The 25,684-nt window shown below is 39.2% G+C and overlaps 1 protein-coding gene across 1 annotated transcript in view; it reads left to right on the top strand.

Moving 5' to 3' along the window:
• Positions 1-3,323: 3,323 nt before the first annotated feature.
• The window catches only part of TIPRL (TOR signaling pathway regulator), a 37,170-nt gene continuing 14,809 nt past the window's right edge, over positions 3,324-25,684 (top strand). The window contains exons 1-4 of the mRNA XM_059073548.2: positions 3,324-3,554; positions 9,414-9,593; positions 10,267-10,366; positions 17,994-18,125. Coding sequence (XP_058929531.1) covers positions 3,451-3,554; positions 9,414-9,593; positions 10,267-10,366; positions 17,994-18,125 — 516 coding nt within the window. The 5' untranslated portion in view covers positions 3,324-3,450. The remainder of the gene's footprint in view (positions 3,555-9,413; positions 9,594-10,266; positions 10,367-17,993; positions 18,126-25,684) is intronic.

Consider the following 25,684-nt stretch of genomic DNA (forward strand, 5'->3'; position numbering starts at 1 on the left):
TATTCCGTGCTACTCTATGCTTCCGTGCCTATGAACCTGCTGTTCCTTGTCCATGAAGTGGACTGTCTCCTCCTGGTGAAACCGTTTATCTTCTCTTTAAAATCTTGCTCTGGCATCATCTTCTTTGTGAATCATTCCTAACTTACACAGAGAGAGTTAATTACTCTTTCCTCCTGTAGCATGTCCATGTACACACACCATTTTATTGCCCAGATGTCATATGGTATTGTTTGTATTTACTTTGTTTCTTATACTTGAGTGCAATTGATCTCATACTTGAAATTATAGACAATGTCTTATGTATCCTTAGCATGTGGCACAGATGAACAAAGTTGCTTGAGGCTGGGGAATGTCATGGCTTATTCATAGTTTTCATTGTAATGCTTTTCTCCAAGTACTGTGCTTCAGACCTTAGAAATGTAAATATTCATTGACTAAATAAGCAGACAGGTGAATGGATGGATAGGTAGATATATAAGTACATGAATGAATTAAAAGACAAGGGAGGGCTTCCCTGGTGGTGCAGTGGTTGAGAGTCTGCCTGCCGATGCAGGGGACACGGGCTCGTGCCCCGGTCCGGGAAGATCCCACATGCCGCGGAGCGGCTGGGCCCGTCAGCCATGGCCGCTGAGCCTGCGCGTCCGGAGCCTGTGTTCCGCAACGGGAGAGACCGCAGCAGTGACAGGCCCGTGTAACGAAAAAAAAAACAACAACAACAAAAAGACAAGGGAAAGGTGTAAAAGTCGTTTTAAAATAAGAACAAGAACAGTCATGAAGAAGAGGGAATATGCCTGTTCCATGATGCCCCAGAGGGCAAGACCAAGTTCAAATAATGTAAGTAACAAGGAAGCAGGTTTTACCTCAACCTAAGCACTAATCATTAGAGCTTCATAAAGGGCACAGGCTATTTAGAGATAGTAAGCTTCTATCTTTTTTTTTTAAGAATTATACATTCATTTGATAAGGTTGCCCAGAAAGGATATGGTATGGCTTACAATATACCTACATGATAACGCCTCTTCAGCCTCTCTGAACTCTTCTCAGTTCCTTCCACTGCAGCCACACTGACTTTCTTGCTCTTCCTAAAAAGTGACAAGCTCACTGCCTCCTCTGGGCCTGAATACCTGATGCCTGGAACGTTCTTCCAGATTTTCTTATGGATCTTCCTTTTCATTAGCAGGTCTCTGCTAATTAGCAGGTCTATCCACAGATAGGCTCTTCTGATCACTCCAACTATCTAGTCTGTTCCCCAGCCCCCAAACACACATAAACACACACACACACACACACACACCCCTCCTTCCCCTTAATTTGCTTAATGTTCTGCACAGAATTTATCCATGTCTGAAATTACAAATTTTGTGTTTACTTTCTTATTAACTGTCTTCTCCATTACAGTATAAGCTCCAAGATGAAAGGGATCTTGCCTTTTTTATTCACTGCTGTGTCCTTATACCTAAAAGTTTCTGGCACTATAATAGGTGCCCCCCCCCCCAAAAGTTTGTGGAATGAGTTGTTTCTATAATAACCAGTTGGTTATTCTCAGAACTGAATCTTGACAAACCTAGAGAATAGATGGTTTGATTTGGTGGCTCTAACATCCAATTTGATTGAAAATGAATTCCCCTCATCAAGTCCCAAGTATTACTCTGTCCTAAGAACCAGCTTTATAAAGCAGAGAATTGTTGCATGATGCTTCTTGAATGGGCACTGAAAATACTCTGTCAATGCTTAAATATCTCTCTTCCTAAAGTGTGAGTGCTTGAAATTGTACTTTAAAAGATTCATTTTCTTGTATTGTCAAAGAATTTTAGTCCCCTAATAAACTGTTGAATTGGAGGCCATAGAGATAACTGGTTTAACTGTTAGATTTTAAATTTAAATAAAAGTACCCTTCTAATAGGAAGTTTTCATCATATCTTGTCTTGGAAAAGTTTGGAAGGGGACAAATGTTTTGGGAAGGTAGGTGGGAAAGTACTGACTCAGCTCTGGATAGGGTGGCCTGGCACTTCTTTATCAAGGCCAGCTCATAGAAAATGATATAAAAAATCATTTACACTAAGATGTAAATGACCAACTAAGCCAAACAGTGGCCTACTGCCCTGTATAGAAGCAATTAAAATTTTAGATGCAATTGGACACATGGATAATATATATTTTGAGGGGCAGGGAGTCCTGCTTTGAACGACTGAAATCATATCTTGGAATTCCATTGTCAATCTCTCTTATAAGATAGAGTGTGAGTGCTGTTTTGTAATAAAATGAATGCTTGGCAAATAGCAGGTGTTCAAATTTTGACATTCATTTGGTTTAATGAATAAACAATGAAAACTGGAATGAGTGAAGTTGACTTAAATCAACACGTTGGTTCAGAGGAAGAAGTGATTAAATACAGCTCCAGGGTTCAGGAAAAGCCTTTTGAAGGAGGTGTATCATTCCAAGGAAGATCATTCCAGTCTAGGGAAAGGCATGGGGACTGGAGTATCTATATTTTTAAAAGGTGCCAGGTTGAGTTTGAAATGGGACAGGTTTGAATATGACAGTTTCAAGCACATACAACAGCAAGAGTAAGGGCGTAGAGGTAGGGCTGAGTGCAGGTGGATAGGGCTGAGAGCGAGTTGCTGGAAATGAGGCCAGAAAGAAAGGTCTGGGAGATGCCCTAACATCAAAGTACATCATTTTGAGGCAGCCGAAGCCGAATCATTAGTTAAGTGGTTTGCCAAGGATGCACAAAACAGCGCTGCAAAAGAGTATGTAGCACCAGGTCTCCAGTGTTGTTTCCACTGTAACAGGTGCTTAGGTCATAGCTAGACCAGGAAAGTCTGGAAATGTCTGAAGGATGAAATTTTTTTAAGAGTCTTAGTCCATAGTGGCTAGATGTCCACTTGTCATGCAGCACTTCATGCTGAACCTCCTAAACTCTGATTTTAAAATTTTGTCCTCTACGGAAAAATGTAGGGCATTTCCTCTCTACACCAATTCGCCAACACGAGAGGTAATTCCCTGTTTTGCAAAGTCGTCTAGCATCACGTTGTATTCGCCTTTTCCAACACTGACCTTCCTTGAAATGCCCCAAGACGACGTCATCCAGCGAGTTCAGGGGGCAGTGCGCTCCTGACCACACCCCCTGATGCCGGAGCTTCGCCCCTCAGCAGTTTCTCCCCTCCTTTTTTCAGGTGCGTCGTGACGTAAGACGTAGGTCACACAACCTTGGCAACTGGTCCCGGAAGCAAAAAGCCGAGGGGCGGAGAAGAAGGAGGAAAGGAGGGCCTGCGTCCGGGTAGGCCGGCAGGGGGCGGGGCGAGGCGAGGCGGGGCCGGGCAAGGTAACAGCTCGGAAGCCGAGGGGGCTGGGTCGGGGGGAGGCGGAGGGACCGGTGTCGGCCGCGGCTGCCGCTGCCACCGCTGCTCTAGCCTGTTCCGTGTGGCCCACGCGGGCCCCGCTGCGGCCATGATGATCCACGGCTTCCAGAGCAGCCACCAGGACTTCTCCTTCGGGCCCTGGAAGCTGACGGCGTCCAAGACCCACATCATGAAGTCAGCGGATGTGGAGAAGTGAGGCTCCGGGGCTGGGATTCGGGCGCGAGCCGGGAAGCTGGGCCTGGGCGGGAGGCAGGGCGAGCTCGGCGGAGCCCCAGCCCTTCTCTGGGGGGGGCGGAGGCTCGGGTCCCTCTGGACGGGACCTTTGAATTGACAACACCAGGAAATACTCCTGTCGGCACCTCCTGTCCTTCGGTTCGGGCCGTCAGGCGCTGCCTTCGTGAAATTGTCACTCCGCCTGGGTTTGAGCAGAGCATGATTGATACGGTGGACTTTCCCCTCCCGTAGTTCTCTACCTGCCGCAGCCTGCGCCACCTTTAGACTATTTCTTTCTTGATGGCTATGACCTGTTTTCTTAGGGGTTGATAAGCGGGGGTGATATATATGCTTGGCTTTTAGCATGTCAGGTGTCGTGCCAGGCACGTGAGATACAGAAGATGAAAGACAGCTTCTGCCTCGAGGAATTCACAGTCTTGTGAGAGAGACAGACAATCATAATACAGTGTGAATTGATATAGGTGTATATGCAGGGTTATTTGAGATTGTTTAAGGGAACAAGGCATCCGGGAAATTGGGATGCCTGATCCTGATAAAGCCGGTGGGATGGGGTGAGGCTGGGGGCATGTGTAAAGCCGGAAGGCCAGCGAGAGTGACAGCTGTGATGCGTTTGTGATGCCTGAACTGAATCTTGACAAAGTCGGGGCAGGGGGCGGGGTCCGGGGGCACGTGGCTTGCCGGTGGGTCAGAGAGAGTGGGAGCCATGAAGAACTGTTTCTGTGTGATTGGCGTGTGAGGTATCTGAGGGGGAGTACTGTAGTGAGAAGCCAGAGGCAGGTAGGCCCCTGGGCAGTGGAGATACCACTGAGAGAACTTTTATGCCAAGCTCAGGAGTTTTGAATTTTATCTGAATACCACCGGGTGCCATTTTATACAAAGGATCGACATTATCAGATATACACTCTGAAAGATTTCTCTGGAGGTGATGAGGAGGATGGATTGGTGGGCTGCAGGACTGCGTAAGGAAACCAGTTAGAAGGGGAGAGAGGAGAGATTTTAGAAGATTAAGTGCCTGAATTTGATGGCCACTTGATAGGAGGAGGAAGGAAAAAGGAGGAATCTATACGCTTGGCAAGATTTCATTGCCATTGGACAAGGTGAGAAACTCAGGAGGAGGAGCAGATTGGGGGCAGGTGTTGGATAGAGGATGAGTTTAGTTTTGTTGAAATATAAGTTGTGTGTGGGTTATGAAGTGGAGGTGTCTTAGGCGTTTATTTTGGAGCTTAAAAAAAATGACTTGTCCATGGATTTAGGTTTGGGAATCATCAGCTTATAGATGATACCTGGAGCCTTGGGAGTGAATTAAGATCATCTAGAAGTTATCCAGAAGAAAAGGAAAAGGTCATGAGATGGAACCCTAGGGAGCGCTGACATTTTAAGATACAGGCAGAGGGAAGTGACCAGGGAAGAGAGGAGAGTCATGAAAGGATGTTTAGCTTCCTAATTGAAAAAAAAAAAAAAAAAGTGACACTCTTGCAGAGTCACTAAGAAAAATTGAGAAAATACAGAAAAGAAAGCGAAAAAATTCCCTTCATCCCACCACAGACTGAGTTACTCTCTGAGTTTTCCTCTCCATATAACTTTCTCTGTTAAATATCGCACCATATATATAATTGTGGTATATAAAGCAGTCAGCTTCAAATTGTGGTTACCCATATAATTTTCTTACAGACTCCCTAAGAAGTGCTGGATGCATGGAGAGTTCTAAGGGAATCAAATTCCAGATCTTTAATCTCCTTGTTTATTATTTCTAAAACAGCTCTGCCTGAGTATACTTAGTCCTTTTTCCTTATGACAAAAGAAAGGCTTATCTGCTCCCATCCTAAATTTTTCTGTGATGCCTTGCCCTAGGGTATAGAAACCTCTTGGGTGCTATATAAGTGAATTAGGGGAAATTTTGGATTAACGAAACTTCCTTTAATGAATTAAGGCATCTTAATTCCATAGAGGCTTCCTGTCTTCCTTGTCTGATAAATGGTCCTACCTATTTGTTAATGGTGAAGCTTGCCATTAGAAATGGGATTAAGATACTCTGTTTGGCCTGTGTTTAAGATACTCAGAATTTAGGACATTTGAAGAAGTGTAAGTTAGTGGCAGTGATTCTTTTACATATATGACTGGAATATTTCATAGGACTACTAGATTTTTCCAGATATGTTGGGAAAAATCCAAAGAATCACATCTTATGTTAGTTCATATTTGGTATGCATTATCCAGTAAAGTAGTTAAAACTTTACTACTTGACTGATTTATTTTACTTAGCATAATGTCCTCAGGTTTCATCCATGTTGTCACAAATTGCAGAATTGCCTTCTTTTTAAAGGCTGCATAATATTTCATTGTATGTATAAAACACATTTTCTTTTTTTCTTTTTTTGTTTTTTGTTTCTTTTTTTTAAATCACATTTTCTTTATCCATTCATATGTCTATGGACATTTGCATGGGAGTGTTGATCTCTCTAGTATTTAATATTTTCTACTTCCTAATAACAAAAGAATAAATTTCATTTAAATTTATGATGAAAAATTAATGTTATTAGATATCATACTAAAGATGTGCAACTTAAAAGGTTAGATCACTGATATGTGCACATATACATAAACACAGAGATAAAATAAACATACAGTATGCCTGTTTTTTTAATTTACTATTGTATCATAAGCATTTTTCTCCATTATATTTCCCTTTAAGTATTTTTAATGATTCCATAATGTTTCATCACATGGAATACTATAGTTTATATAACCATTTATTTCTTTATAATTAGAGTAGTTACTATTATAGTAGTAGTACTACTATTATATAGTAGTACTATTTCTTTTTCTATTAAAAATAAGATGATTATGAGTATTAATGGTATAATTATTTTTTCCTGCATTGGGGATTGTTTCTATATTACAGATTTCCCAAAGCTGATATTTTGGGTCAAAGAATATAAATTTGATTAAGTTCTTGGTACTTTTTTCTTAATTTTGCTCCAGGGTGGAATGAAATTGATACAGTTCTTCTGAAAATCAAGTGAGCAAGTGCTTCTTTCCCTCAGTGGGTGCTTTTGCTTTTTTTTAAAGCTTGCACCAAGTTGAGAGTTTTACTGGCGAAGTTGTTTTCCTACAAGAAACAGGATCTTCAATTAATGTCTTTTCTTCATAGCCAAAATTAATATAATTGTTGTGTAAGAACAAAAAGTTCACCAGAGATAGGAAGCTTATGGAAACGTGGGACTGTGGTGCATTAAGTCCTCTCCTGGGCAGTCATGGTGGAATTACAACCCATCTTCATTCTTGAAAATGTTGGGGCTTTGATGATCAAGGAATGAAGTAGATGTTTATAATAAGAATCAATATTTTTTCCATTTAAGGCTTTTAATTTGTTTATGCAGGATTTTTTGCTTGTTTGTTTTTAATATATATGCAAGACTTGATTGGTGTGTCTGATTGGAAATAGATTTAAAGCAATTGGAAAGAGAGTAATTGTGGTCTTGGGATATGCATAGATCCTTTGTTAGTTTTATGTAAGAATATATGAATATATTCTTTTTTTTTTTTTTTTTTTTGCGGTATGCGGGCCTCTCACTGTTGTGGCCTCTCCTGTTGTGGAGCACAGGCTCCGGACGCGCAGGCTCAGCGGCCATGGCTCACGGGCCCAGCCACTCCGGGGCATGTGGGATCCTCCCGGACCGGGGCACAAACCCGCGTCCCCTGCATCGGCAGGCAGACTCCCAAACACTGCGCCACCGAGGAAGCCCAAGAATATATTCTTTAATGTAGCATTATTTTACTTTACCTAACAAGTATAACTATGTAGCTGTTCAAAAATCCAGAAGTCTTAAAAAAGAAAAAAGAAAAGAAAGACTTCTGTTCTGCTAAAGTAGCTATCATAGAACATTTGCACTAAAATTCTGTGCTTTGTTCAGGATCCCTTAGAACTTCATTCAAAGCATGTTTACACTTTTGACTCTATTGCATACTTTATAATTGTAACCATATTGGAAATGTAAGGAAGGAAAAGAGTTCCATATAGTCTCGTTGCCCTAATAAATGGTTAGCATTTTTATGTTCTCTTTTTATTCATTATGCAATTTTAAGGAGTGTGATTGTTTGCTTTTCCATCCTTTGATAGATAAGAAACCAAATAAAAAGGGATGAGGGTGCTTCAGGGGCAGATACCTACATTCTAGAGCAGCTAGAGCTATACACACTCAATTGAACTTGAGGACATTGTCTTACAAGATTGTTAAATATGATGATCTCTGGTCAGCAAGAAAAGGTAAAATAACATTTTATATGCTTCGTTTAAAAACAAAGAGAAGTGTACAATACATTTTGAAAAGTTTCCAAAATCAATAAACAGAAAAAAATTGGTACATAAGATAACCGGAAAATCACTTCCATGGAACCTCTGTGTTAGTGGTGCTTTCAGGTTGCAAGGAATGGAGACTCCCGCCCACCCCCCACCCCCGTGTTGCCTCAAATGATGAGAATTTAATAGTACATGAGGAAATAATTAAACACAGGAATTAGCTCAGAAAATGAACAGCAGTTCTTGTGGCTCCAACTATAGATGTCTCTAATCTTCTTGTCACCCTTATTTCTCAGTCTCTACTTTGCTCTATCTGCTTATCTTGCTATTACTTAAAAATTTCACTCTCCCCTCTTCTCTACCTCATGTTTCTGTGTCATGCTATGTCTCTTGGTCTGTGCTTCATTTAACTGTCATTCAGACTTATAAAAAGAGGGATCAGAGTAAGTTTAATTGGCCGTTATTCAATTCAGCATGAGTGTATCGGGCAGAGTTCTCAGGCTAAAATTCAGGGGTTCCTGCCAGCTCATAGATAATTGCCTTTGTTTAAGAAGCCAAACTTTCATCCCTAAGTTGAAAGTCCTGGTTGTAACTCAGGTGTTGGGGTCATAAGGCATGGTAACCTATACGTTTACCTACTTTTTTCAGAAGTAACAAGTAGCCACTTAAAAGTCTTTATAACAGGGGTCACAGACTCAGCTTTTAAAGGGCCAAGGAGACTGGTGAACCAGAGAGCCTATGCCCCACTTAAAGGGGGCAACCTCCACTCAGCTCCAGCCAGTTGTTGTCATGTGGAAATACAGGTTCAATGTTGCCAAGTCTTTTTTTTTTTTTTAAGAGAAACTAGAAGTCCAGATTTCTCAAAAATCTCTCAATTTTTATTGGCACCTGAGTAATTTTGCCAGTTATTTCAAATATTAAAAAATATATTGTGTAGGCTAATCAAAACACATCTGTGGGTTAATAATTTGTGATCCTGGTCTTATAGTATGTCTAATATAACTTTCTTATGTATTGAGGCTAGCTAGATGAGGTCCAGGTCTTTATAAAGCAGTCTAATATAATGGACATAGGCCTGGTGTTACCACTTAACTGGCTCTGTGATTTGAGTTAGCTACTTAAACTGTCTGAGCCTTTCTTAGCTCACAGGGTAGTTTTGAGGCTCAAATTCAACTGTATCAGATGTGATCTGTGATCATCCTGCCTAAAACAGTGCCTCCCCCATCACCTTGCTTTAATTTTTATATATCACTTGTTACTAGCTGACATTATATTGTGTATTTATTTGTATATTTGTTTATTATCTGTCTAATTTAGCCCACTACCTAATACAGTGCCAAAAAGATATACACAGAATAGATGATGAAACCATTTATAGACTTTACAAATATATCATTTTATTAAATCATGTATTATTTAACTCATTTAGGAGTAGAAGGTATTCTCTGGGGATCAAAAGGAAGCAAAAATGCCAACAGTGATATAAAATAATCCTGCTGACTTTTGGTTATACATAGGTTAGCTGATGAATTGCATATGCCATCTCTCCCTGAAATGATGTTTGGAGACAACGTTTTAAGAATCCAGCATGGCTCTGGCTTTGGGATTGAGTTCAATGCTACAGATGCATTAAGATGTGTGAACAACTACCAAGGAATGCTTAAAGTAGCCTGCGCTGAAGAGTGGCAGGAAAGCAGGTGAGAATCTGGGTAGTTATGGGTTAAACAAAAAAGAGTTGAAAAAATATTCAGTTGTGATATGTGTATTTTATTAGAATGGCTAGTACTATTATTAAATCTGATAGTTGAATCATTCTAGAGTTCATTTTTCTCATCCATAAAATGGAGATTAATTATCCCACTCTTGAATACTTCTTGAATTAAATTGAATTACAATTGAGCTGAGCTATGTAGGGTTTACTTTTTTGAGCTTTCCGTATACTTTAGTGAAGAGGCATTACACTGTGTACTTTAATGTTCCTATTTTTGAAGAACAATGTTTACTTATGATTTGCGTTGAAAATTTGAGGAGCATTGAAATTAAGAAAAATGTATTTTCTTTCATAATCAAATCCGCAGTTATTTACTTTGTGCCTGTTATGTACTAGGTTCTTTGAAAAAAGTATAAGCCTTTAAGCCATGTCCTCAGGCAGTGTACAGATTAATTGGAGAGACTACATTATCAGTACATGACAAGTTAAATAACAATAAATGTGCAGAAAAACTAAGACAGATCTTGTATTAGTGAATTATGACAAGTATATGTATTTAGTAGGATATTTTATATTATCTGTAGAATGTAATTCGGTGTGATAAATGAATACAGATGATCTATGTTCTACATCACTGACTGATCCTTTTGGTATTTGAGGACGGAGGGTGAGCACTCTAAGGAGGTTATTAAACCGTATGATTGGACCTATACAACAGATTATAAGGGAACATTACTTGGAGAATCACTTAAGCTAAAGGTAAATCTTATTTTTTGCTTTTATGAGTCATTGATTGCCTTGGACAGTTTCAGTGTTAGAACTTTCTAGTAATGCGTTATTTTATGCTGCTACTGTACTTTCTATTGCGAGACTTCAGAACCTAATATAAAGGGATTTTGCTTGTTGATTATCAGCACAAAATGAAAGAATGCCATAGTGGAACAATTTTTGCTAAAAATGTGGTTGGTAGCAATGGCAGACTGCCTTAATGTTACCATTATCGCTATCAAGAAGCATTAAAATGTATCTGTTCTTGGTGTAATGTATTAGGTGATTTAGACAGAACCTGCTAGCTAGTAGCTTACAGTTTTACAGATGAACAGATATGTGGGCAGATAGAAATTTTGGTCAGACAGCTTGGATTATTGTTTTGCCTACACTATGTGTGAACCTGGTGTGACTTCAGACAAGTTATTTAATCTGACTGGTTCTATCAGTAAATTGGATAAACAGAAATATCTACCTCACAGCAGATATAAGATAATCCACGGGAAAGTTCTCAATGAATTCTAAATCTCTATATTAATGTTAAGTTGCATCTGTGTAAGCCCTGTTTAAGAAGAGATTCACTTCGTGGTAAATGACACCAGGAAGGTGGAATTGGTAGGCCTCATATTGGGAGCTTAGCTACACAGAGCCGTGGATACTGCAGGGAACAGACAAAAAGATCCTTCCATTATAGTCTAATGGGGGAGGAAGGTTTTTCTAGTCCATTAATACTTCATAGATTAATATTCTGTCTTTTCACTCCTGATTGAAAAACTTTGCAAAATGTGTAGGCCTTTTGATATTTCATTGCAAGGAGTGAGGAAATGAGAGCTTGTTTTAAGCCAATGCAATAATGATGATGACTTACTTTGTGGGCTGACTTACAAAAGCCTCCTGGAGGCTGTGAAGTAGCCTTAGCTGTGATTGAGGAGCAAGATCCATGGCAGTAGAGACAGGGAGTGAGAGAGTAGTAGGAGGTGAAAGACATGTGCTCAGTACCCTTTATCGGCACTTCAGCCTGTCATGTAATTTGTTCTAAGGTGTTGCTGACAATGTGATCCACCACTCACTAGTGGTAAGGAGCTCAGGCTTTGGCAAACCTGAGTTCAAATCCCAGCACCATCACTTAACAGCTTGGAAAAGCAATTTAATCTTTGCTACGCCTTAGTTCTCACTTTTGTAAACTAGGGATAATATCAGTTGTGAGGTAGTAAATAAGATAACATGTATTAAATGTTTATGGCACAGTGTCTGTTAACACAGTAAGATCTTAATAAATGGCAGCTGCTATTATTATGATACTATCATACCTCAAATGTCAAGGCAACTAAGTTAATATTATTGAAAACCCAAGAGTAAAAGTAACTATATTGTCTAAATAGTATTTACCCTTGCTTTATGGTCTAAACAGAGTTGATGAGTGTGTTCCTTTATTGCCTTAAAAAATAGAGTGACTATTTTCCAGGTAAAATTGTTAGGACTTTGTTGCTTAATTCTCAAAATAGTCTTGTAGGATAGGCATTTTTATCCTTATTTTGTAGACGAAGAAATGGGTTCAAGATCTTAAATATGTGTCTCTTAGTAACATAACACCGATGTTAGAGCTTCTTGTTAAGCCCATTTGTTATATGTGGAAGATCACTTTCATAGGAACATTTTTTACTTTAAACTTTGTTTTAATACCTAAGGATTTTTTGACCTGTAATATTATTTGAGATTTTAAATTATTTAATCCTTCAGCTCTTCCTTAAAACACTATTCAGAAGCCCTGGTGTGTATAGGAAATGTTTGCCGGTGTGGGAGAAGGTATTTTATGTGTACAGTAAGAATATCAGAGAATGAGGCGTTAGAATGAAGCCTTTCCTTTGCCCTTAAGTTCTTGGTTTTTAGTTGCTGGGGCCTGTAGCTGTGTATGTGTGTGTGTGTGTGTGTGTGTGTGTGTGTGTGTGTGTGTGTGTGTGTGTGTGTGTGTGTGTGTGTTTAATGTTTTCTCACTCTTTAGGTTGTTAAACCTATTACTCTGAGTTGTAGCCTGGTGTAAGAGGAGAGAGCCAGTCACAGAGTTGTACTGACCTGGCTGGATTCATATCCAGCCTTGTCATTTGTTGTCTGGGCTGCCATAGGCACTTCTCTCAGATTGTGGTGTGAGAATGTTATGAGAAAACAGGTCAAATGCCTAATATGTACCTGGCCTATAATAACCTATCAACGTTTGGCTGTTTTCTTCTTTCTTATTAAATAAATAAATTGAATATGCAGGAAAATATAAGTAGAAGACTGCCTCTTCTATTGATACTGCTTTTTAGGAATAAAACATGCTTAGTGTTCATGCATTTAAAAAAGCTTTTTTTTTTTAAAGCACATTGGAACATTTGCCCAACTTAGTGTGATTCAGTATCTTGAGCTTTCTTTTTTCCATTGTGGTAAAAAAATATGTAACATAAAATATATCTTAGTTATTTCTAAGTGTATTAAATACTGTTAAGTATATTCATGTTGTTGTGCAACTAATTTCCAGAACTTCTTCCTCTTGAAAAACTGAAACTCTATCTATTGAACAGCAACTCCCCATTTCTTCCTTCTCCCAGCACCTGGCAGTCACCTTTCTACTTGCTGTTTCTGTGAATTTGACTATTCTAGATGCCTCATATAAGTGGAATCATACATTATTTGTCTTTTTATGACTGGCTTATATCACTTAGCATAATGTCCTCAGGGTTTATCCATGTTGTGGCATGTGTCAGACTTCCCATCCTTTTTAGGGCTGAGTAATATTCCATTGTATGTATATACCACATTTTGTTTTTCCATTCATTTGTCAGTGAGCATTTGGGTTGCTTCTACCTCTTGGCTATTGTGAATAGTGCTGCTGTGAACATAGGTGTGCAAATATCTCTTCAAAATTCTGCTTTCATTTTTTGGGGGGGGTATATACCCAGAAGTGGAATTGCTGGATCCTATGGTAATTCTATTTTTAATATTTGGAGGATCCCCTGTACTGTTTTCCATAGCGGCTGTACCATTTTACTTTCCCACCAGCAGTGTATGAGAGGTTTTGATTTGCATTTCCCTAATGACTAGTGATGTTGAACATCACTATGCTTGTTGGCCATTTGTATATCATCTTTAATATCTTGAGCTTTTAAAAGTAACTTTAGGGCAGGAATGTGCTGACATAAACATTGGAAATGAATGGAGTTTATAAGACAAAAGGCAAAAAGAACTGCATATGAGTACTGTATGCTTGTTGATAGTTGTTTTCCTCAGAGGTATGGGTTAGCAATTCTGATACTGTTTTAGTTCTGCAAGATGAAAAAGTTTTATGGATCCATCTTACAACAATGTGAATATAATTTACACTACTGAACTGTACACTTAAATATGGTTAAGATGGTAGATTTCTTATTATGCCTTTTTTTTTTTTTTTGCCAGCAATTAGAAAAAAAGTTAAACATGATTGCCATGTAACCCAGCAATTCTACTCCTAGGTATACACTCAAGAGAATTGAAAACTACATACCCACATAAAAACCTGTACATGAATATGCATAGCTGCATTACTCATAATAGCTAAAATGTGAAAACCATCCAAATGTTCATCAGTGGATAAACAGAACTGGTATATCTAGACAGTGGAATATTATTTAGTCCTGAAAAAGGAATGAAACACTGATACATGCTACAACCTTGGAAACATTATGCTAAGTGAAAGAAGCCAGACACAAGGGTACATGTATATGATTCCAGAATGATTTGCTGAACAAACAAATCTATAGAAACAGAAAGTAGAGTATTGGCTTCCAGAGGCTGGGGGACATGGGGAATGGAGAGTGACTGCTAATGGGTATGGCGGTTTCTTTTTGGGGTGATGATATGTTCTGGATTAGATAATAGAGGTGACTGCACAGTCTTGTGAATATACTAAAAACCACTGAATTGTACACTTTAAAAGGGTAAATTGTATAGTATGGGAGTTATATCTTCATTTTTTTAAAAAAGAAAAATCATTGTAAAACATAGCAATGTCACTGTATGTTCCTAATGGGATGTGTACACACACACACACACACACACACACAGACTACTTTCAGCAGTTTTTAAAAAGGGAATTTAACATAGGGTTCTTAGCATTTGCTGTTAATTAACTTTATATAATAAATTTAAAAATATTTATGTCAAGTAATTTCCTTATTATAAGCCTCCATCTGATGTGAGGGAGGTTCCACTTGAAAGATGTGACCAGGACTTATTTTTCTTGTAATGTAGCAAGAATATTTGTAGTGCTCCATATGTTTTTTAAGCTTTTTAAAAACTGTGGAATAACTTAGAAAAGTCCATAAAACATGAAGGTTGAGTTTAATGAATTGTAAAATGTAACCACTCAGGAAAAGAAATAGAACATTGTGAGCACCCCGAAGCAGGACCCTTCCCGATCATAGTTCTTTTAAAAAAATATTTCCTAGTATCTTTTGAAATTTTCAACCTTAGCTTTTACTTCCTTGAAACTAGTGTGCATTGTTGTTTTACAGCTTGGGCCTCATATTTTCAACATCTAGAGTCCCCAGTATCTTTAATTGTCTTGTTATTTCTGTTCCGATTTATGGTGTCTAGACTCCTAATATGCCTTCTTATTTTTCTTTGAATCCCATTTTTTCTCCACAGAGGATTTTTGTTTATTTCTGGTGGGCAGCTGAGGTCATTCATAGTCAAGGGCATAAGTTTGCAAACTGTTTCTGTAAAGGACCAGATAGTAAGTATTGCAGGCTTTGAGGACCATAGAGGTTTTTTTTTTTTTTTGTGGTACGCGGGCCTCTCACTGCTGTGGCCTCTCCCATTGCGGAGCGCAGGCTCAGCGGCCATGGCTCCCAGGCCCAGCCGGTCCGCGGCATGTGGGATCTTCCCGGACCGGGGCACGAACGCGTGTCCCCTGCATCGGCAGCCGGACTCTCAACCACTGCGCCACCAGGGAAGCCCAAAGGACCATAGAGTTTATGTTGCAGTTACTCAGCTGTGCTGCTGTAGTCGAAAGCAGACATAGACAATATGCAAATGAATGGGTATAGCTGTTTCTCAGTAAAATTTTATTTATGGACATGGAAATTTGAATTTCATATAATTTTTATGTGACATGAAATATTCTTAAGAAAAAATTTCCCCCAGTCATTTGAAAAATGTAAAAAGGATTCTCAGCTTGCAGTTCATACAAAAATAGGTGGCAGGCCACATTGGCCTAGAAGTCTTAGTTTGTCAACCTCTGATGTGGGGCCAGAGTTTGAGGTTTACTGGGCTTGTAATGTAAGAAGCTGTGCAACCAGTGTAGCACTTTGAGATGTCATCCCAAAATTGGGAGCAGTGCAAGGAATTCTCCAAGGCCACTTCCCTTAGTGAATACTGAGCAATTATGGTGACAGCAGAGCTAAGCCTCTCCTCTGTCCAGTGATTGCTGATGCCTCAAGGCCAGAGCTGGAAAACTGTAGGCTCACTTTCACTTTTCTGGGCTCCAGTCCTCTTCCAGATATCAGTCCAGTCATTCTTTAGTGCCTTAGCCGTATAATGCTTTTAAGAAGTTTTTCTTTTTTTTTTTTTTTTTTTTTTGTTGGTTTGTTTGTGTTTTTGTTTTGCGGTACGCGGGCCTCTCACTGCTGTGGCCTCTCCCGTTGCGGAGCACAGGCTCCGGACGCGCGGGCTCAGCATCCATGGCTCACGGGCCCAGCCGCTCCGCAGCATGTGGGATCTTCCCAGACCGGGGCACGAACCCGTATCCGCTGCATCAGCAGGTGGACTCTCAACCACTGCGCCACCAGGGAAGCCCTTCATCCAGCTTTTAAAATTGTCTTCAGCAAGAGGGATTGTCCAGGTTACTTATTTTGACAATACCAGAAGCCAAAAATGTTCCATATGTCTTAAGTGTAGCTGTTTTACCTTTTCTTTTCAGATGCTTGAGTTCAGGGAGGAGATAAGTGGAGCTGAGGAAGAGAAAAGGCAGAGAAATACAAAGTTTTAAACATATTTGTCCTTATGAATGAAGAAGATAGTATATAGATAAGTTAAATATATTGAATTTCCCTAATCCATGTGTTATCTAATTATTTTTTGTCTTTCTCTTTCAAACATTTTATAAGAACAAGTAAATGGCAAAAATGATGGATTCATGTTCACCAGTCACTTACTAAAGGCATATATGAAATATATAGTGAAGTAGCCATTTACTAATGAGAAAATTCATGTAATGATTAATTTTTTGGAAGTCAGATGTATCTATAAGGAAGATTTTCAAATGTGTTCCTTTGAACTAAAACTAATTAAAAAGTAAGGAATTTAGAAGTGTTTATTTAATAATAACTAAAGTTTTATGCTCTTAGGGAATCCTAGAGGCACCTACGTTGGTCTTAAATAGATCACAAACATGCAAGTGATGCAAGGGACTGATTAATATGCTGCCCTATCCCTATCCCTCACGTTCCTTACCCACTCCGAATTTCACCTTCACGTGTGGTCTCATGTCTGCTGTAGACACATATTGGAATAAAATTGCAGAGGGCTAAAATGTTATCTGTGGGTAAACATGGAAGAACTATGGACATTTATTTCACCTCTTGGGAATCACATACAAACTGCTAGTTTCTTTCATAGCAACCTTTTCCCCCTCTGCATCACTTAATACTCCCTAAGATCATTTTCCCACAAAATCTATGTAATCTCTTGGACATCCATATCATATTTTTCTAATTCTTGTCCAGTTTTCTGAAACTACTCTTCATTTCTTAATTCTATGCATGAGTCAAAGAAATGACCTAGTCATAACTACCAAGTAAAGTAAAATAATAGCTACCATTTACTGAATTCTTATGGTTTGACAAGCATTGTTGTGTTTGTTTATGATACAACTATGTCAAAGAATTGAAAAGCTGAACATTTTGTAGTGAAATTGAATGTAGTAAAGAATGGTATCACAAATCATACTTTCATGTTACTATTAGGAGACACTTGGATTTAGTGAGCTACTGATGTGACCTGTCTTGAGATTGTTGGTGCTTTTGTTGGGTTATGTATGTTTGTGTCCGGGGGCTGCAAAATAATACTTTGAAAAAATAGTCAGTATCCTTTAAAGCCCTTTGGAGTGCTACGAGTTTCCCTTAGAATTTATCTGAAAGTTCTTATTTACCTCAATATTTAAAACACCTTTGTTTGTAGATTTGGGGATCTAAAATATATAAATCATTCTAATGGGAAAAAATTTTTTTAAGTTCCAAATAAATGTCATAAAAGTAGACTTTTACAGCACAAAACTGCTTTGAACTTCTATGATAGTAGTAGTTGATCACATTGACTAATTTTCAGATGGTTAATTTTCCCATAGTCACAATACAGCACTTGATTTTAATGTGTTCTATTTAATGATTTTCATATGAAAGATGATGAATTTTGACTCTCTGTGTTATGAAGCTATAATATCAGACATCTTAGGTTTTTCAGGCACAAGACATATATTTCATTTTTCGTGTCTCCTGATAACACCCAAATTTAGAACCGGGTGTTCTGGCTATGCAGAAAATACTGGTAGGAAAGCTGTCTAAATTTTTTTTTTATGTGCCCCTTCTTATATTTTTTCTTTTAGGTTGTACCTACAACAGATCATATAGATACAGAGAAATTGAAAGCCAGAGAACAGATTAAGTTTTTTGAAGAAGTTCTCCTGTTTGAGGATGAACTGCATGATCATGGAGTTTCAAGCCTGAGTGTGAAAATTGTGAGTATTGTGAATGTGTTTAAAATTAACTTCTTCCATTTTTACCATTGGTCAGAAATACAAGACTAACTTGAAATCATACCATCTTAACGTGATGTCATGTAAAGTTTCACTTGGGTCTAGAATACATCTTATTAATATCCATCATAAAATTCACAAAATCTTACATATTTTATATATTGTATTCTGTATATTTTGTATATTGTTAAGACTTCAGCAAATCATTTTTTTGTAGACCTGTCTGGCTACTTTGCTGTTTGTTTATTATTTAATTTAAATGAAAACTGTGGCTCAATTTTCACATTTCTGAATTAAAAATGATAATTGAAAGGATCTGCAGACAGCACAGAGGATGTCATTGTATTTTATTTTTATTTATTTATTTTTAAAATTATTTTATTTTATTTTTTTAATCTTTGGCTGCATTGGGTCTTTGTTGCTGAACACAGGCTTTCTGTAGTTGCGGCGAGCAGGGGCTACTCTTCCTTGCAGTGCGTGGGCTTCTCATTGCGGTGGCTTCTCTTGTTGTAGAGAACGGGCTCCAGGCACGCGGGCTTCAGTAGTTGTGGTGCACAGGCTTAGTTGCTCCGTGGCAGGTGGGATCTTATTGGACCAGTGCTCGAACCCGTGTCCCCTGCATTGGCAGGTGCATTCCTAACCACTGCGCCACCAGGGAAGTCCCTGGATGTCATTTTAAAAAGTCACCCATGTGTCAGAATTTCAGTGTGCCATTAAAATACACTTTAGTCTCCAGCATAGAAGTGGAAAACAGAAATGACAAGTGTTAATTCCCTCTTTTTTTAATTTGTATTCTTTTCTACCAGTGGAGGACAGACTACTTCCATTAACAGTGTTATTGGTGGAACATGCTAAAAAAAGAATAATAAATAGACCCTCTATTTGTTTACTATTAGGTTATAATTGGGTTTCTAACACTTTCCAGAGAAACTTCAACTGAAATTTTCTATTAAATGCCTTATCCTTAAGATCCAGCTAAGATGTCACCTCCTCTGTAAGGCCTTCCACACCTCCCCTAGGCAGAGTCAAATATCCCTTTACCATACTCCTATATGGTACTTTTTTTTTAAACTTTTTTTTTTAACCCCTCTATTATAGCACTTATCATAACCACTGCCAAAGACAAGGGCCCCAGCATCAAACATTGTTCTTGGAACCTGATTTTGGGCACTGTGATTTAAATAATAATACAGAATGAAAACAATAAGTCAAAAGCAGCAGTAAGTGTGGTTTAAGCTGAGTTTTTCTGTAGAATCATAGGATTTTGAAATTGTAATGAATTTTCAGAGAATCATTTAGTCTAGCCTCTATAGATGAGGCCCAAAAAGTTAGTTTATCTAAGGTTGTGACACTAATTAAATTAGTGACAAAGTTTTCTTTGTACCATCTAACATATATCATTATTCTAGCATTAGATGATTGTTCCTTGTTCACCTATAACTTTCCCCCAGTTTATCTCTTATCATTTAGATTTGTTCATTCTCCAGCTCATCCAGTCATGTACCTTTCCACTTGTCTACCTACCTACGGAATTGACTGTGTTGAATGTTCATTATGAGTTTGCATATCTGGATGTGCATTTGTATCCAAGTGGGTAGATAGTCTACAGTGTATACAAGTGGGTAGGTATGTAGGGAGCATGTGTTTTTTGCAGCTGAAGGAGTTGGAGAGGATATGGGCATAAATGTATTATATGTGTATCAGAGTAAATAGTAAGTCTCAAACTGAAGCGTAACATCATCTTAAAATGCTTTCTTCTTACCTAGTGTAACTTTTAAAAAGTTATGTGATAGGGTTCCATTTGAAGAATGCCTGGAAGGATTTCATTAGAATAGTGAACTTCCTTTCTAGGTTGGTTTCTTTCTCAGAATGTAACAGATATTGCTGTAAATAAAATAAATGCCATAATTTCTGGCTTAGAGGCAATAAGGTATGGACAAATGAAGTTCTTTCCTATAGAAGCAAAGATTAGGCTGGTAAATATGGATGTAGGTGAGAAACCAGGAATGTGGTGCCTGGGAAGCGAAGGGAGTAGAACTTCTCAAGGCTGGCATGGAGGTCAGTATGCTGAAAAGAGATCTTAATAAGCTTAGAATGGGATGGTGTCTGCTAGACTAAAACATTTGTTTGTTGGTTTTAGCAATTAGGATATTGTTCTTCACTGTGGCAAGATCAAGGTAAGTTACATACTTAAGGGGTAAATGCAAGATGTGGAGGTGGAGACAAAGTGTAGATATAGACCAAACTTTCCTAAAGCTTTACTGGTATAGGAGGGGAAACAGATGTAGCTAAGAGAGAACATGAGGTTGACAGAGGAACGTGTGTGTTTGTGTTTTTAAATATGGGGAAGACTTTAGCATGTTTAGGTACAGGAAGGACTCACTTGTAGACTTGTAGAGAAATGGGTGAAAATGGATGGAGTGAGGTTTCTGAGGATGAGTATGGGAGGAATAGGAAGGCTTTGCGCCTCTGCTGTATGTGAGACTGATTGGAAAAACTCCAGTCTTCTCCTGTGTTTCTCCTTTACTCTCACACTACTATCCCACTCACAACACTTCTGACACCAGATGTGTTAGTTTTTTCCCAGCACCAAGCAATTCTGTGACACCAGTTGGATGTCCTACAATTTAATCCAGTTCTGACATTATCTACTTGGACATAACATCAGGTCCCACAGGTTAAGGACTCAGTCCCATGAGACTGCCCTCCCTCCTTCAGCTGCCAATAGCAGGTAGTAGGTCCCCAGGTTACCCACAACCTCTGTTGGACTTGGCTACAAATTGGAGGTTCCCATGACATTCTCCTTTTGGATTTGATTATTTGCTAGAACAGATCATAGAATTCAGGGAAACACTTAGGTTTACCAGTTTATTAAAGAATATGTTAAAGCAGGGGTCCCCAACTGGGCTGCACAGCAGGAGGTGAGGGGCAGGTGAGTGAGAGAAGCTTCGTCTGTATTTACAGCCGCTCCCCATTGCTTGCATTACCACCTGAGCTCCACCTCCTGTCAGATCAGCGATGGCATTAGATTCTCATAGGAGCACGAACCCTACTGTGAACTGCGCATGCAAGGGATCTAGGTTGCATGCTCCTTAGGAGAATCTAATGCCTGATGATCTGAGGTGGAGCTGAGTCAGTGATGCTAGCGCTGGGGAGCGGCTGCAAATACAGATGATCATTAGCAGAGAGGTTTGACTGCACAGGAACCATAATAAATCAGCTGCTTGCAGGCTCATATCAAAACCCTATCAGTGGGCTTCCCTGGTGGCGCAGTGGTTGAGAGTCCACCTGCTGATGCAGGGGACATGGGTTCGTGCCCCGGTCCGGGAACATCCCACATGCCATGGAGCGGCTGGGCCCGTGAGCCATAGCCGCTGAGCCTGTGCGTCTGGAGCCTGTGCTCCGCAACAGGGAGAGGCCCGCGTACAGCAGAAAAAAAAAAAAATGTAATGCACTTGAATCATCCCCAAACCATCCCCCCAGCACCGGTCCGTGGAAAAATTGCCTTCCACGAAACCGGTCCCTGGTGCCAAAAGGTTGGGGACTGCTTTGTTAAAGAATACAGATGAAGAGATACATAGGGTGAAGTCTGGGAAGGTCCTAAGCCTAGGAGCATCTGTCTCTGTGGAATAGAGGTGCATTGTCCTTCCAGTATGGTGGTATGTTCACCAGCCTGGAAGCTCTTTGAATCACATGCCATTGGGATTTTATGGAGGCTTCTTCACATAGGCATGATCAATTAGTAATTCCATTTTTAGCCCCTCTCCCTTCTCTGGAGAGTAGAGGTGGGCCTGGAAATTCCAAGCTTATAATCATGGCTTGGCCTTTCTGGGTACCAGCTCCCATCCAGGAGCCCACCCAGAGTCACCTCATTGTTTTTGTTTTCGTTTTTTTTTTTTTTTTTTTTTTTTTGCGGTACGCGGGCCTCTCTCTGTCGTGGTCTCTCCCGTTGCGGAGCACAGGCTCTGGATGCGCAGGCTCAGCGGCCATGGCTCACGGGCCTAGCCGCTCCGTGGCATGTGGGATCTTCCCGGACTAGGGCACGAACCCGTGTCCCCTGCATCGGCAGGCGGACTCTCAACCACTGTGCCGCCGGGGAAGCCCGAGTCACCTCATTGGAACAAAAGATGCTTGCTTCTAGTGCTCTTAATGGTTAGGAATTTATAAGGGTTTCAGAAGTCCTATTTCAGAAACCAGGGGTAGAGACCAGTGTATGATTCTCTATTATCTCACAGAAACCATGCTAGATAATTATCTATATTATCTGATTTAATCCTCCTGAAAATTCTATGCAGTGAATACTTATTCTTATTTTCAGAAATATTAAGTAACTTGCCCTACATAGTCATACAATGGATAAGTTTGTCTCTCTGCCTTTGTTCATAATTTTCTAGGATCTAGATCATGAGTAGAAGGACTAGCCTTAAGAGAGACAGATGCTTCTTCCATAGTGATAGGAGGAAGGGAGAACAGGATGCAGTTAAGTCAGCCAGTGGTGATTCCTATACCTGGAGTTTTATCAGAATTCCTAGGCACATTAGAGATTTAGTTGTTTTTTAACACTATAGGACAAAGAAGACATACATTGGTTTTATTTGGTGTTTTAACCTTGGCCGGAAGACGGCTAAAAAGTTATTCTTTTAGAACTGCAAAGTAGTTGATTACGAATGTTTGTTTTTTCAGTTTCCATAATAACTATAAAATACTCTGAAAAGAAATGCTGTTGAAATGTGGAAGATGCTTATATAAACAAAATAACATACTTTAGATTCTTGATATTGTTGGATTGAGCCTTTTAGATTCTCTTAATTTATTTAACTGTTTCAGGTTTTAAAGTGTGTTTTCCACCTTCAAATTTCAACCCAGACAACTTTTATTAAAAAATAATCATAATTTCTTGGTGGTACAGTTCCCTAGTGAGAAAGAGTGGATTTAGAGCTCCTTGCACCATGAGGCTTGGGATGTTTTGGATTTGCTTCATTGAATTTATTATGAGTTTTGATAACTTTGAGTGGCATTACCTATATCTAATTAGGAGTTATTTGTTTCAGAAATTAATTTTCTTTTCTTTTTTTTTTTAAGATGGTGGGGGTAGGAGTTTATTAATTAATTAATTTATTTTTGCTGTGTTGGATCCTCGTTTCTGTGCAAGGGCTTTCTCTAGTTGTGGCAAGCGGGAGCCACTCTTCATCGCGGTGCACGGGCCTCTCACTATCGCGGCCTGTCTTGTTGCAGAGCACAGGCTCCAGACGCGCAGGCTCAGTAGTTGTGGCTCATGGGCCCAGTTGCTCCGCGGCATGTGGGATCCTCCCAGACCAGGGCTCGAACCCGTGTCCCCTGCATTAGCAGGCAGATTCTCAACCACTGCGCCATCAGGGAAGCCCAGAAATTTATTTTCTTTTGTATTTCTAAATTAGCTTCTCTCAGCAATGTTTGTTTTTAGGTTAGGATTTTGTGTCTTAACTTACTTCCTTGTTAGGGCTTACAGCTTGTAGGGCTGTGCTCTAACAGAGATTTAAAGAGAAGCTCTTTTTGTGCTAATGTTAGTTTTTAACTTTCAAAGAAAATTAATTTCCTATCTACCAAATACTGGCAGCACTGTGATGTTCTGTAATGGCTTTAACAGCTAGTGGTTAATTCCTTTCTGAGTAGAGTCAGGAGTGAACATTGTCTGCCTTCTGCTCCCATGTTTTATTTAGAGTCCAAGTATACTGGGCAGGGACATATCTTTCATCTCTGTGTACAGAGAATTCTACAATGCTTGTACAGAGGTAGCTTATATTGGACATGTAGTCCCACAGAATTGTCATATTTGACAGACACAGGGCCCAAGAGATTGTTTCTTTACATCCCCTATCTTTGTAGGTGAAAGAGAAGACTTCGGGTGGTTCAGAAACTTGCTCCAAGTTGGTTGTTCTCAACCTTATCGGACCCATTGCTCCATTTTTTTTTTTAACCAAACACTTTAAGCACCCTCTCCCTTTTACTATCCTGAAAGAAATTCTTAGATAATATAAGCCACCTTCTTTCTAATAAATCAACATAATGTTCTAATTATAAAAGGGAAATTTAAAAATTGATTTAGAATAAAATGATAGGAATTTCAACATGTAAATGCATAGTATGACTGTATAAGTAGTCAGATACTTATATTTGCATACTAAATCACTGTGAATGTGATAGCTACAAGTGTAGGCTGACAGATATGCCAGGTATCAGTCAGTGACTCAGATAACACAATCGGGACTTCATCAGTGATGTAATTTTTCAAAGTGGTGAACAACTCTTAGTGAAGTGTCTAATGAAACAAAGTATAATCTTCTCTTGATTTACAAGGTAATTGCCTTCCTGGAAATTGAGTGAATTTTATATTTATATGTAAAATGGAATTAGGTTCAAACGTCAGATAATTATAAATCAGTTTTTTTTTTCACCCACATAAATGCCAGGTGAGATATTTGACAGTTTTGTGGGATGCAGAATTGGACTTTGTTGTAAAGGATCGTCCTGGGTACTACAGAACATCTAATGTCTCTGGTCTTTAACTGCTAATTGTTAGTATTGGCTGCTCATCTTTGTGACAATGAAAAACACCCTCAAATTTCCAAACGTCTCCTTGGAGAGAACTACTGCCTTAAAATATACAGCTGAATTGTAGAATTGGGACTAGAACTTGGTCCCTTATTCTTAGTCTCCCCATTGTGCCATGCTGAAACGATACTTCAACTTGCTTCACATGTTATGCCCAGTATGACTGTTAATAATTAATTTTGAAATCTGAAGAAATGTTGCAAATAAGTCTTTCCAATAATTACAAACAGCGCTCTGTCAGTGCTAATGATGTGCTTCTCAATTTGTTGTGATACTAAGTTATCATAAGTCAGGTTTTTCCTCTAGCTCTTCATTTCCGTAAGTCTTGCTTTTAAGTCTGTTGTTGTTAACCTGTAGAATACAGTTTGACTCAGAGCCTTTTCTCCATCAAAGAGCTTCTAGCCTCTATTTCATTCATCCAATAGTTAATGAGCACCTGCTGTGTGCTAGCAACTTTTTTAGGCAATAGGGACACAGTGATGAGCAAAGCAGGTATTCCCACTGTTGTGGAGCCTACAGCCAAGTGGAGGAGAGAGGCCTTAAGCAAGTAAACACATAAATGAATATGGTTACAGATATGTTCATTCATTTGTAATGGAGAACTATGAGAGAGAATGACAAGAAATCTCTGTGATTATGAAACAGTAGGAAAGGCCTCCTCGTAGAAGTGACATTTATTCTGAGATCTGATGGACAAGTAAGCGTTAGCCAGGAGAACAACTCCAGGTCAGGTAACAGGGTATTGAAAGGTCCTAGGGCAGAAGAGTTTGGCCTGTGGCTGGTGACTCCAGGCAGTAAAGCTACTTTGGTTACTAGGTTATCCTTGTTATTTCTTCTTTCTTCATTAACATTGCCCTGTGCTTATCTGGAATTATAGGCAGTTCCCTGAATGTATCTTACTATTTCGTGTCTCAGTACTTTTTTTCTTTTTTTGGTACATGCTATTTCCT

Source organism: Kogia breviceps, chromosome 1 (genome assembly GCF_026419965.1).
Source record: "Kogia breviceps isolate mKogBre1 chromosome 1, mKogBre1 haplotype 1, whole genome shotgun sequence".
Lineage (NCBI taxonomy): Eukaryota > Metazoa > Chordata > Mammalia > Artiodactyla > Physeteridae > Kogia > Kogia breviceps.